The sequence below is a fragment of the Triplophysa rosa genome, linkage group LG7, assembly GCF_024868665.1.
Source record: "Triplophysa rosa linkage group LG7, Trosa_1v2, whole genome shotgun sequence".
Classification (NCBI taxonomy): Eukaryota; Metazoa; Chordata; class Actinopteri; order Cypriniformes; family Nemacheilidae; genus Triplophysa; species Triplophysa rosa.
This window is the reverse complement of record NC_079896.1, coordinates 2,314,093-2,327,482: the sequence shown is the minus strand read 5'-3', so window position 1 is coordinate 2,327,482 and position 13,390 is coordinate 2,314,093. Positions and strand designations below refer to the sequence as shown.

Genomic DNA, 13,390 nt, shown 5'->3' with positions numbered 1-13,390 from the left:
TCTGATCTCTCTACTTCTTCTCTTACATTCTCATCTCTCCCTCATCACTCTACCTATCTTATTAGAATATACATGACCTCTCAACTCTACTCTCTCTCTCCTCTCTTTCAGATACTCAACTCTCCTCTCTCTCCCTTCCTTCTACTCTCTCCTTACAATTCTCTTCTTCTCATCATCTCTTCTCATCTCTTCTCTCTAAACTCCCTCTATTCTCAGTTCTGCAATTCCTCATCTCTCATCTCTCCTCTCTCACTATCATCTCGTATCTTCTCCTCTCTCTCCTTCTTCTCTCGTCTCTTCTACATCTCTCTTCTCCTACTCTCTGTTCTCTTTGTAATGTTTCTCTTCTGAGTATTCTCAGTATGTGTCTACTCTCTCTGTCTTCTTCTCTCATACTTTCCATGTGTCTTGTCTGTTCTCTCGTCTCTATCTACTCATCTTTCTCTATCTCTATCTCTCTCATCTCATTTATCTTCTCTCTCACCTATCATCTGTCTTCTTCTGTCTCTCTCTCATCTCTCTCTCTCATCATCGTCTCTCGTCTCGTTCTCTCTTGTCTCTCTCTCTCTCTCTCTCTCTCTCTCTCTCTCTCTCTCTCTCTCTCTCTCTCTCTCTCTCTCTCTCTCTCTCTCTCTCTCTCTCTCTCTCTCTCTCTCTCTCTCTCTCTCTCTCTCTCTCTCTCTTTCTGTCTCTCTCACACACACACAGCTTTTCTGATTATTATCAGTGTTCTTATTAACATGTTAGAACTTCTAAGCGTCAGCCCTCGTGTTAAGTTTGATTGCTTATTTTAATTGTTAAATATATAAAGTTATAAACTGTTTTGTGTCTGTGTTTTACAGCTTCACATCGCAGCAGCGAACGGTTACGCGCAGGCTGCAGAGCTGCTATTAGAGGGCGGAGCTAGAACAGATAAGAGAGATTCTGATGGGTGGCAACCGCTGCACGCCGCTGCCTGTTGGGGACAGGTACACGCTTAAACTCTCACATACACACTCTCACACACGTGAACACTCACAGGCTAACAAGTTGTTTTGTACGCACTAACAAGTTAAGTCATGCAGCAGGTGGAGTCCTCAGTTAATTATTAAATATCATCTGATATGGATAATTTCATATTGGCTCACGTGTTTTATCACATTTCACCTCTTCAGGTCCATGTGGCCGAGCTGCTCGTCTCACATGGTGCCAATCTAAATGCCAAGACTTATATGGAGGAGACGCCCATAGGTACAAACTCCTTTCTGATATACTGTTGATGTACCAGACTGAGCTGAGAATTCCCATGATTCATAGCGTCACTGATTCACAAGTCAATCAATCATCAACTTAGCTTTTGTTACTGCTGTGTGTGTTCAGATCTGTGTGAAGATGAGGAGTTCAGGAATCATCTACTGGAGTTGAAGCACAAGCACGACATCATCATGAAGTCGCAACTGAAGCACAAGACATCTCTGTGTCGCCGCACCAGTAGCACAGGAAGCCGCGGGTACATACTGACACCTGCTGGACATTCACACACTGCACAAACAATACTGACACCTGCTGGATGTTCACATGAATCACATGCTACACACATAACAAAGACAATACTGACACCTGCTGGACGTTCACATGCATTACACACAAATTACCCATATCCATCTAAGAACTATAAAAGTGCAATTTAATTGATTGTGTATATGAATTTATATAATAAAAATGTTTGTGTGTGAGCAGTAAAGTGGTGCGGCGGGCGAGTCTGTCAGACAGACATAACCTCTGTCGGAAAGAGTATCAGACAGAAGCCATCGTGTGGAGAGGACGAGAAGAACAAGAATCTGAGCAAGAGCACAGCCAATACACGGTGGGGAGAAACTCGCATAAGATTTTGAACTCGATTACTAGATTCACAGACATGCCCACAGTCTGATGCATTTCACACCTGACCTGCGTTTCAAGTTGCTAAGTTACTTTTTGATGTTTTGTAGATGCAGCCTGAGGATCCACCACGAGTTCCTGGAATCCTGAAAGAGGAAACAAGACACAACGGTCGCCTCTCCGCTCTTAACGGTGACCCGGTGACCCCCGAGCCTCAAGACACCGCCCCTTCCCCACCCACTGAGGAATCTAAGCCCAGGTGCCCTCAGACGCTGTCAGAACTCAAAAAGCAGCGGGCCGCAGCCAAACTCCTCAACCATCCCATCCTCAACGGTCACCTGGGCAACGGCTCCACGCTGGCCACAGAGACCAAATCCGATCCGGAAGATCCTCGTATGCCGCTGGTGTCGTCCAACGGCAGCGCGGTTTACTTCACGCCGGCCAGCGGAGACCCGCCCCTTCTGAAATTCAAGCAGCCAATAGAAGACGAGAACCCCAAAACTCACAGCTGCTGCTGTGTCTCATAGTTTCCAGGATCCCAAGCGTCCGATTGGATGGAGGCCAAATTTAACGAGTAACAGAAGAGCATGTGGCCGCCCACTAGTGGATCCCCCGTATTTCACCTGCTTATTCCAGTCCAAACCTGGAGGTGTTCTGATGAAGAAATGCAGGAGGAGGCATGTGGGGTAAACAAAGTAAACAGATTGTGTGGTACTATAAACCGATGATGGTCTGAAAACAGTCTTACTCTGGGACAGGAAAGACGGGTTGTCAGATAGGAAGAAAATGTTGCACAGCTTGCGTCCATCACCCCGATTCATGATTTATACAGAGATTCATTCAACTGAAATAAAAGGTTTACTGTTTGTGGATGCTCAAGCTAAGGAATTGTTGAGCTGTTGTGCAGTTTAGAATTCGGACCAGAATGAAACGTTTCCAGTGTTTCTGTTCTGTTGCCTGTGATGACCTACTGTACTGCGTGTGAGAGGCAACAGGGCCCAAAAGTATTGTGTACAGTATTTATTCATATATGTGCATAGAAGTCACTGTACTATAAGATTCTTATTTATTGTACTGCAGAGAGATGAAGCCATTTATAGAAAGGATGAATTAAAGAAACGTCCCACATACGTCAGTATTTGTGTATGTCAGTGTTATAAGGACACGTCCAGCTTGCATCTCACCCCAGAAATAACAAAAAATAAGATGGTTATTTTTAGATGTATACTTCTGATGTTATTTTCTTTGACCACATTTCAAGGAATACAGTATAAATGGACTGTAATGGATTTTTTATTGAACATTAAAGACGCAGTGTAAATGTGAATTTGAGCGGGGAAAAAATCTGTGTCATTAAATTTGCTACAATGCAAGTAATGCTCCCAGAAACATGTTTAATTATATACACAATTATAGATTTATTACATGCCTATTAATAAGCTCATCGCTCTTTCATTTTAATTTTGGGGTGAAATGTGACCTGGCTGTGTATTGTGAGATTCACCCGTCTGTCAGCGTCGTGACTGCTCTACATGTGCTTTAGAGGTGAGACCGGTTTAGCTGCTGAGAGGAAAATAAAATGAACATTGTAGCTGTCATTTAAAGGGATAGTTCACACATAAATGTAAAATCATTTACTCACGCTCACATAGTTCCAAACCTTTATAAATGTTTTTGTCCTGTTAAACACCCCCATTGACTCCCATAGTATTTCTTTTCCCTACTATGGCAGTAAATGGGGGATAAGATCTGCTTGGTTACTGAAATTCTTAAAAATATCTTCCTTTGTGTTCAGCAGAACAAAGGCATTTATTGAGGTTTGGAACAACCTGGGGTGAGTAATGATGAACTGTCCCTTTAATGCATACATCAGGGATGAACACAGCGGGAGGAGAATGAGAAACATATCCAGACAGAATTACGTATTGTGCATGTAAATCATACACGATTTAGTTGATGCAGTAACTCTTTCGAGCTGGATTATGTCTCTCATATTGGGTGCCAAAATCTTCCAGAAGTTCAGAATGTCAGAAACAGCCAATGAGGTCCAGTGATACTCTTGTAGTCCCGCCTTCTTGTCAATAGTAACTTCATTCATGCGTCACTTTACAAAGGAGGAAAGCATGTAAATAATCTTCGGAATTTGTTTCCTTTTTATGGAAAGATACTGAAATGCAATATGAGCGTAATGTTACAGTGAAAATGCTTAACACTGTTCACGTCAGAGGCCAAAAATACTGACATGAAACTGCTTTACACACACAGAACGCTGTATGACACATACGGGCCTAATGCATCACGTTTAGGAAAGCGCCCGTGACTGAATATAGAAAAACGCACCGGTGTCATACAGCTGTAGCGTACAGTATTCTTGTAGCTCGTGTTTTTGGACATTGAAGTAGAAATATGACTAGAAACGGAGAGAATCCTGCTTCTGTTTTACAGTCAGATGAAGTTTTCCTGCCACGATAAAAGGAAAAAAAACTACTGATTTTATAGTTACTGGAGTACACTGATCACTGTATTAATGTATTTTCAATAAATTGTATATTTTGATCAGTTTCTAAAGCGGTCTTGTTTCTTGGTCTGTTTGAACAGGCGAGCACACGAATGAAATGATAAATACATGCACAATTTAAGAACGCAAAAGCAAATTCAAAACTCTAAATTCAAACTAAATGTCCAAAGCAAGTGTGTGAACATCCTTACAACGTATATTGAGCAAAATAATACAAGATTCAAGAAGTCTTGCTTTCGGCTCTTAACAATATAACTAATTTCTAGCCTGAAACATGAAGTTTGCCAATAGAGTAGAAAATTCCGAAGAAAAACATTTGGTTATTTTTCTTTATTGGCAAGCAGCATTTTTTTGTTTCAAGCTTAAACATAAATGTTTATTACATTTAATTGAAAGCAAGACAAAATCTTTCCCTATTTTGCACTTTAAACATACTTTGTTTGCCACAACATCTTAAGATGAGTTCTGCTTTAAGAGTTGCCTCAGGTCTGATTATTGCATTTATAAACCACAGTCTTGATCTTTCAGGAAGTGTTTGTTCAGCCAGCTGCCCAATGATTGTCTGTGGCAAACATCCAACCGCATTGAGTCAGCACTCAGCAGGTCAGGAAACTAGGAAGAAACCAAATGACAAGTGCTCACTGCATTACATATAATGCAAATAATACACCGAAAAATAAATTGTGAATTAAAACGTGACATCTCAGTGTTTGGTTTGTCCTTCTGCTTTACTTTGCTGACACAAAACCCTAAACAAAGCCTGAACTGAGCAACTCTCTTGCATAACAGGATTATTCATTGTTTGGATTGTTAATCCTGCAAACTCTGTTTATATTGGCACAGATCACTACGGGACTCTGTAACATCCAGTCGTGGTAACAGATTAAATCGGATTATTTTTGGAGGACGTAACACATATTTATGCATCTGGTGTGTTCACATAGTCATTGACTCGTGTGGACACAAACCACGGAGACATTTCTCGAAATATCTTCTTTTGTGTTTTACAGAAGAAAGAGTCATACACAGGTTTTGAACAACATAAAGTAAATAAAAGAAATCATTTTTATGTATGGGTGACCTGTCACTTTAAGAACAGGGTGTAAAATCATCAGCCTGTTTCCTGTTGGTTCATCTCTGTGATGATAAAGAAATAATCTTTTAAACTCCACCCGAACAGACAAGTCTCTTCAAGAAACGCTTCAAGTGCGTTGTGCACTTGCTCTTTAAACTTCAACAAAAGACAACCGTTTCAAGAACCCAGAAAAGAAAATTCTGTCATCCTCACATTCATGTTCATAAAAGCCTGTGTGATGAAACACAAGAAAAGCTGATGTTGATTTTTTTATTTCACACAATGAAAGTAAATGGAGACTGCGGCTGTCAGAAACTCCTCAGCTGTTCCTTCAATTCCGTTTTTGTTGTTTCAGTTGTACTGCGCTTCAGTGGTCCTTAGAGGGACAGTTCACCCAAAAATGACAATTCTGTCAACATTTACTCATCTAAAACCTGTATGACTTTCTTTAGTCTGCAGAACACAAAAGAAGATATTTTGAAGAATGTTAATAACCAAACAACATTGACTTGCATTAAATGGACACAAAACCGCTGAGACATTTCTCAAAGTGTCTTATTTTGTGCTCTAGTCAGACACAGGTTTTCAACCACCTGATGATGACAGAATTGTATTTTTTTGGGTGAACTATCCCTTTAAGACTCCAAGGCCAGTTTGCTTAGAAATGTAGCTAGGCCTAATTGTCGTCACATTTATAATAATAGTGCTGGAAAGTTTGGTCAGTGTGTACTGCTGTAAACCATTAACATCAGAATGCTGAAAGTTTTGTGGTGTTTGTGGTTCTGTCTCGGAGCCAGAGCGCCTGCTGTTTTACTGAAGCAGCTTGCTGAGTGTTTTTAATGCAGCTACTGATGTGGCTTTTGTGATTAAAATGCGATGAATAATTCAATGCAATAAATGCAGCCTGGAACATATAGAGATATCGTTTACTTCATAATGAGCAACGTGTTTCTTAAGCCTCGTGTTCAGCACTTTCCAAAGAAAATGAATCATGCATTGTCCTTCTCATCACATTCATTCTCCCTCCTTGCATTTACAAGCATCTGTTTGAGAGTTCATAGAGTCTAATGAACTCATGAAGACATGCACACTGCGGCAGGTCAGAGGCTGTTTAGTGTGGCACTCTTCCAGCTTTGGGCTTCAATAAGCGCGTGTGAATTCCAAGTCCCGGTGCTGCAGATCCATTGCAGCTGCTTGTTTGTGCGACTCAGTTTCGTCCGGCTGCTTCACAGATACAGCTCGGCTTTCTGTGGGTGAAATGTCAAGGGTGTGAAGGTCTTATTTAAACAGCAAAGCGTGCGGATAATATTGTTTAACCACATCCTGTAAGAAACATTTCACGGTGCACTGCACGTGCTTGTCTATGATCAAGCTCAATTGTGAGACGCAAAATTAGTTCCCTGTTGAAAAAACCAGCATACTGGGTTAGGTATGTTTCGATGCTGTTTGACCAGCTTAAACCAGCACATGACCAGCTAAGGACCAGCTTAAACCACCACAAACCGGCATCAGCCTATCAGAATTAAACCCAGCAGATCAGAGCAACTAACATACGCTTGGATTCACACGTGTCCATTATGCGTCTTGCACTTAAGAAATTCCACAGGGTTTAATGGGAATTGGGTTGCTTTTATTAGAAACGATAATGGTCTCTACTGGTAATGTGTTGGCTGGTTATCTGGCAGATGAGAACTAACAGAACATGAAATCCTACTGGAAAACTGTAATGGTATTTTGTAAACAGTCCTGCGTGGCATTGGAAACGACAGCGTAAAGCTGCGCGTCACGTGTATGACATTGTTTTGAAGAGCTCTTGAATGTCATTGGTGGAGGCGTGAACTGATCTCGGATCAGATCACAGTGTGCACACTAAACAGTGGTCACGAATAGCCACCGTAACTGCATTTGACGTCGGCACGATGTTTCGCTGTCGGACCTCGAGCGTTTCCGCGGCGTCGTTGTTGCGCGTCAACTTCACCGTTTACTCGACCGGAGACGGCGGCACGACGCGGGCGTTACGTCATCACCGCGCGGTGTGCTGCTCCTCTGTTTACCGGAGATTACCTGACTGCAAAGCCGCTGTCTCATGCCGGTCCGGTTACATCACACTCGTCGGTTGTGAACGGGGTGTACCGTGCACGTCGCTTTTTGACACGCCATATGCTTTAAACGCGACGCAGAAACACGAGTTTGGTGACTGGACAAACAGGGACCACCGACGCGTCTGTGAGGCGAATGAACCGTTTTCATCTGTTCGACAAATGCGAGGCGCGTCCACGACGCCTGAGAAAACGCAGGAACGCGCCGCTGGCGTTGAAGCGGTAAGTCAGTACTACTTGAGTTTTACGTTGTTTGTTTATGATCTAACAAAAAACATCTGCGAGTATGATGCAATGCTAAATGGATTCAGCTGGTTATACTGGTTAACGCACCACGTCTCGTGTACCGCGAACGCACGTGCTATTTGTTCAATAACCGCGCGAGGCTTTGTTCAGAGTGTCTATTATGCTGAACGGTGAACACGCACACACACACTTCTGTTTGTTTTTCTCATTGGTAAAATACTTTCATATCTTTTCTTTGGATACTGTTTTAAATGTGTTCATTGTCACCTCTCACTCTTTTACTGTGTTAAACCTTCCTCAAAGTTACAAAAAGTTCTTGCGTCTCGTGTTTTCACGTTTCACTTTTAATGAGTAAATGTCACGCTACAGTTCATGCACCATGACACAGTGACAGTCGTACGTTGATATTTATTAGCTTGAACACACCATAGTATTTATGTGATACTTTAAAACATATAGTTATGTTATTATGGTAAAACCGTTACAGTGAAACTGTTTTTTTTGTGTTGTCGGGCCTCATACGTGCAGGTTGCACGTGCACTTGAGCTTTAAGTTGTGTCTATAGACGGAACGAAACCGCAGTTCCTTGCGTAAATTAATCAAAGTTTAACTACAAATAAAACGAAAAAACAACAACAACAATTGACCATGGTTTTGCTACATAGCCAAGAATCTTGCCATTTGTTGTGAAAAAAGTAAAATAGCAAAAACAGTGCTATTTTTATTGCTAGATTAGGCCTATAGCCTATTTAGATTTATTACTTATTGTAAGGTCAGCCGGTTCATCTGGTTTTGTTCAGAAAATTACTCATTGGTTGTTTCCTGTGTAAGGGTCAAGAAGCAGGTTTGAGGAGAAATCTGTTGTTTTGAAAAGTGATGGGGACAAAAACAATTAATACTTAAATAAATGGTTTCTGTAAGAACTCATATTGATCATATATAGTGGGCGGTCCGTCCATTGTCTACTCCGCTTTTTGACTGCAGCTCTCACAGTATGTGGTTAACAAACTGTCATTTGGCGAAGGTCACTTTGCTGTTGCGGTGCATAACACTTAAAAACAGTTTATTCCTATGACTAAAAATGTCGCTTGTTCGTCGGTTTGCGCGTTTTTGTGCATGCACTGAATGCACAAGCAAGCACCGTGAGTTCGGATGATGCGCGCATTTCTTCTGGCCGCGTTTCTGAAGTCTTGCGCAAAATTAACTTATGAGTTTGAGAAACGGGAGATGGTGAGAAAGCGGCGCATCCTGCGCTTTTAGATGTTAATGGTCCCAAAACAATACACACCTTCCGCAAGCATTTCTTCCAGAAAGTGGTGGGGACATGTACCACCCGCAAATTACGCCTATGATCGCATATCCTGTATTTATAACCCCCCCCATCCTCTCGAAAAGGCCATTTGAGCTTTGTTGTTGCGTAGTCAAGAAGGTTAATAACTTCAGTGTCAGCATTGTATCGTTTGGAACACCCACAATGTGACTTCATTTGTGGCATAACAGGAAGATGTGCAAACATTCTGGCATTTTTCAAGTGTTTTGTTTATTTGTCGAGCTGGTGCCTGTTGTTGAAGTTACTTAATTCATATCCAGTTCAAATCTAGTTCTACGGTTTTGCAATATTACATAGAAATGAGGACAAAATGCTATAAAAACAAGAAAACTAAATTATATCTCATTGTGTCGTAGTGGGACTGGTATATTCTTAGCACAATTAAAAGAATGTGGGTGTTTTAATCTATGGTGATGCTTAAACAGACCATACATGCAAAGTTAGAAAAAAAAAAATGGATCCTAAATTTACCAGTCCCTATTGACCAACACATAAACAGACTAAATATACAACCCTTTTCCTAAATATTGTTTATTATTAGATTTTATCAATTGCATTTACCTGATTATAGTTAGTCATTAGGACCTCCTGAGGTGGACAAACATCTTTGATTCCAGCATCTTCTGCTCATGTGGGCTTGCCTGTAAATGTGCCACTTCTCCTCCAGATGTGTTTGTGTTGCTGGCGATGTGTTGTGCATCTGTCTGGTGTCTCGTGCCATAACAGACTCTTTATCTCACACAACACGTAACTGTCTGTTTGCACTTTGGCACATTCATGGATTGCGGCACACAGAGAGTGTTAAACTCACATGACCGACCCCATGCCTGACTGGGAGAGAGAAAAGCTTGTGTTGTTTGTGTTCAGGCTCATAGGATAAAACAATTTTCCTGTGTTTTGGCATCACATGATGACAGACAAAACCACACTGATCTATTCTGTGTTGTGAAATATACAGAATTTATTTATTCGATTGGTCTAATATTACATTTCTGCACTTATTCAGCTCATACTTAATAGTGTATACATGTTAAATTAACTTTATTTTATAGACTGATTCAGATGAGATATTGTTTTTTTTCTTTTTGCAAACCTGAACTATAGGAATGTTTATCACATATAGGCCAAGTTTGATTTCTTGGCTTGAGAAAACCACTATACTATTCTTTGATTTCAAATGAATTATTAGCTTGTTTGTGCTATTTTCAACTTCCAGTTTTGAAACTTGCATCAATATTGTGAGATGGCGAAACACCACGACATCCGGGTGTCATCATTTTTCATGAGATTGCAATGAGAAGACGTTACACAGCGGTCTTGAAGACTTGATTCTGGCTAGTCGCGGCATTGCAAAGTCAGTTATTCCTCAAAAACAACAGGTTAGTTTAGGACTGTCACGATTATGAAATTTGGCTGACGATTAATTGCCTATTAAATAACTGCGATTAATTGTCTGTTTAAAAGCTTTCACGATTGAACTATTATTGACAATTAATTTATTCAATGAAGAAAATATACACTTTAGAAATGTGAACATTTTGTAAATAACAAATATTATTTACTGTAGAGTGACCTTAACAGAGAAGACTGTCTTGAGCACTAAAACTAGATATTAAGGTCTTGCTGTGTAAACAAAACAAATCAACACAAAAAACACAAAGCTAACACAACTCAAATGATGGAGAAATGTCAAGTGAATGTAACGGTGATTGGAGATCAAGGCCAGTGAATGTAAAATGCGGCAGATGCTGCAGATCATCCTTGTTAATAAATTCTTAGAAAATAAAATAAAATGTTAGAAAATAAATAAATTCTGCACCGACAATCCTTGTTGTCTAAGGATTCACAATAATTGCGGTTATCTGAAATACTTGCGATGACGTCAAATAATTGTGATGAGACGGATTATTTAATAATTGTGACAGCCCTAGTTTAGTTAAAACGTATAACACATGGTCATCTAAGAAATGCGAGTCATCTTGACCAGTACAGTTTAATGTAAAGAAGATTGAAAAAAGTAAAAAAGAAGAAAGAAATAATATAATGTACACAATTAAAAATGGTTCCTTTCTGTTTCACAATGGGTTCTTTGTGGCGAAAAAAAGTTCTTCAGATTATGTAAAGGTCGGAAAGGGATGGTTCTTTAAAGAACTTTTGACTGAATGGTTCTTTGTGGAACCAAAAATGGTTCTTCTGTGGCATCGCTGTGAAAAACCTTTAAAAAACCTTTATTTTTAAGAGTGTATATACAAATAATATTAAAAAGAAAGAAATGGTTTCGTTGAGTGAATGGCTCTTCTATGGCATCGCTGTTTTGTTAAAGAGTGAACATCAAAGTGTGTGTACAGACGTAACTCTCTAGATTTCTTTGTGGTTCTTTAAAGTCATTGACTGATTTCTAATGCAGCAACACATTCCTGTGAGTTGTTTATAGTTCCAAAGTATAATGTTCCAAAGCAAGGAGACACTGAACGTTCAACCCTAAAATGACACTTTACATAACATCTCAAGTTTATGTGGTTCACAACAGCACAAGTCCAGCCTCTGCTGGCTCGTAATTGGTTTGGATTGTGCCGCTAAGCCCCTCCCAGTGAGGCCAAGTTTTCACTTAGCATCGGAATTCCCAAATAACCCAGTTGCCTTTTGTCACGAATTATTTGCTGATTTGTGATGAAAATATTTCCTGATCCCGAGTTTCACTTTTTGTCCTTTTTTTACATTAAAATCTGATGTAAGATCCAACATGACATCTTTGTTTTATTCTGTATGATATTGTAATTATATGATTCATTTTCCCCCTCTTCACAGGAGCCTCTTTCTTCAGGGTCCAGCGCTCAAGGCCCGGGGTCTGATGAAAAGCCCAGCAAGGCGCAACAGCTCAGGAAAGTGTTTAAGGAATATGGAGCGGTCGGGGTCTCATTCCACATCGGAATCTCTCTTATGTCTCTGGGAATATTTTACAGTGCTGTATCCAGGTGAGATTTCTGCTACGAGTTTATTAGTACATGAATAATTATATTCTTAATAACGTTTGTTAATCTGAGATCGTTGTTGTTGTGTCTCTCTTCAGCGGGATAGACATGACCTCTGTGTTGTGTAAGATGGGCTTCAGTGAATCCCTGGTGCAGTCGAAGATGGCCGCAGGCACCAGCACGTTTGTTTTAGCGTACGCCGTCCACAAACTGTTTGCTCCGGTCCGCATCAGCATCACTCTGGTGTCTGTACCGCTGATCGTGCGACACCTCAGGAGAACGGGTCTCTTCAAGCCCCGAACATCAGCTCCGTAAACACACAGCTAAAGACTCCAGAAACGTATAAGCTTCTCACTCGAGACGTTTGGGTCAGAAAATGCACAATGTAACGACTGACACATTCATAAGCTAAAATCATATACATTTATTTAAACATTTGATTTGTGTTATAATTTTATTCACTGCACTTATTTCCCATCAGTCCATCCGTCAACTGTCCAGAGACCTCAAATTCTCAAGAATCATATTTTGGATACAGGTCAGAAGGGGGTGGTTCACTATAGTAAAACTGTGTTTGCTTCAACTTTTTTCTGAGCTGTGAATACATACATACGTATAAATATATATGTGTACCTGTTTACATGAGCAACTGTTGCAGGGAAGCTATGTGGAATTAAATATGGAGACGTGCCTCTTCTGTTTTCCTCAAGAATGATTTTAATTTTTCAATCCTTGTATGAAAAAGTTGAAATATTTTATTAATTGTTATATTTTGTAAATATGAATTAAACCGGTAATGAAGAGTTTTGATGCGTTTGTCTTATTGTAAGACATGACTTTCTGGATATTTGATGGCTGCAATGCATTGTATTGACTGTTATATAAAATACTTAATATTGTAACAATATTATATTTGAAATTTAATTATACAATAAAATACATGCCCTGTGAACTACCTTGTATTTTTTTGATGAACATTTAAACATTTTGGGGTTGTTTTGACTAAGAATTGTATTTGCTGCATCACATTTAAAGAGTTTCATATTATTAGGAAACATTTAGTCTTGAAACCAGTTTGTCTGTACGCTGATGTGTGTATAACAAAATACCATAGTCATAGTTCTGATTGATATATATCTTCATTTGTAGAACTAAATGTAAAACTTTCTATTGTCTCAACAATTATATATTTTCCACTAGATTGAAGCTCATTTACCAAAGTGAAATGTGAAATGAAAGTGAAATGAAATGTTCTTTTGTTCGTGTGCACATATTCTTCTTATCGAAAGC

General features: G+C 39.8%; 2 protein-coding genes across 4 annotated transcripts in view; both read left to right on the top strand.

Moving 5' to 3' along the window:
• ppp1r16b (protein phosphatase 1, regulatory subunit 16B) overlaps nt 1–5,035 on the top strand; it is a 33,045-nt gene extending 28,010 nt beyond the window's left edge. For all 3 annotated transcript variants that reach the window (XM_057338751.1, XM_057338752.1, XM_057338750.1), the window contains exons 7-11: nt 843–968; nt 1,155–1,230; nt 1,360–1,489; nt 1,720–1,846; nt 1,971–5,035. In XM_057338751.1, the coding sequence (XP_057194734.1) occupies nt 843–968; nt 1,155–1,230; nt 1,360–1,489; nt 1,720–1,846; nt 1,971–2,387 (876 nt within the window). In that variant the 3' untranslated portion in view covers nt 2,388–5,035. The remainder of the gene's footprint in view (nt 1–842; nt 969–1,154; nt 1,231–1,359; nt 1,490–1,719; nt 1,847–1,970) is intronic.
• Nucleotides 5,036–7,225: 2,190 nt separating this feature from the next.
• Nucleotides 7,226–13,067, top strand: fam210b (family with sequence similarity 210 member B). Its single transcript, XM_057339093.1, has 3 exons — nt 7,226–7,774; nt 11,937–12,103; nt 12,199–13,067. Exons 1-3 carry the CDS (start codon nt 7,373–7,375, stop codon nt 12,413–12,415), a joined length of 786 nt encoding a protein of 261 aa, XP_057195076.1. The 5' UTR covers nt 7,226–7,372; the 3' UTR covers nt 12,416–13,067.
• Nucleotides 13,068–13,390: the final 323 nt, after the last annotated feature.

Coding starts and splice junctions, on each gene's coding strand:
- fam210b (XM_057339093.1), top strand. CDS start 7,373: ATGTTTCGCTGTCGGACCTCGAGCGTTTCCGCGGCGTCGTTGTTGCGC. Junction 7,775..11,936: donor GCGCCGCTGGCGTTGAAGCG/GTAAGTCAGTAC, acceptor CCCTCTTCACAG/GAGCCTCTTTCTTCAGGGTC. Junction 12,104..12,198: donor TTTTACAGTGCTGTATCCAG/GTGAGATTTCTG, acceptor GTCTCTCTTCAG/CGGGATAGACATGACCTCTG.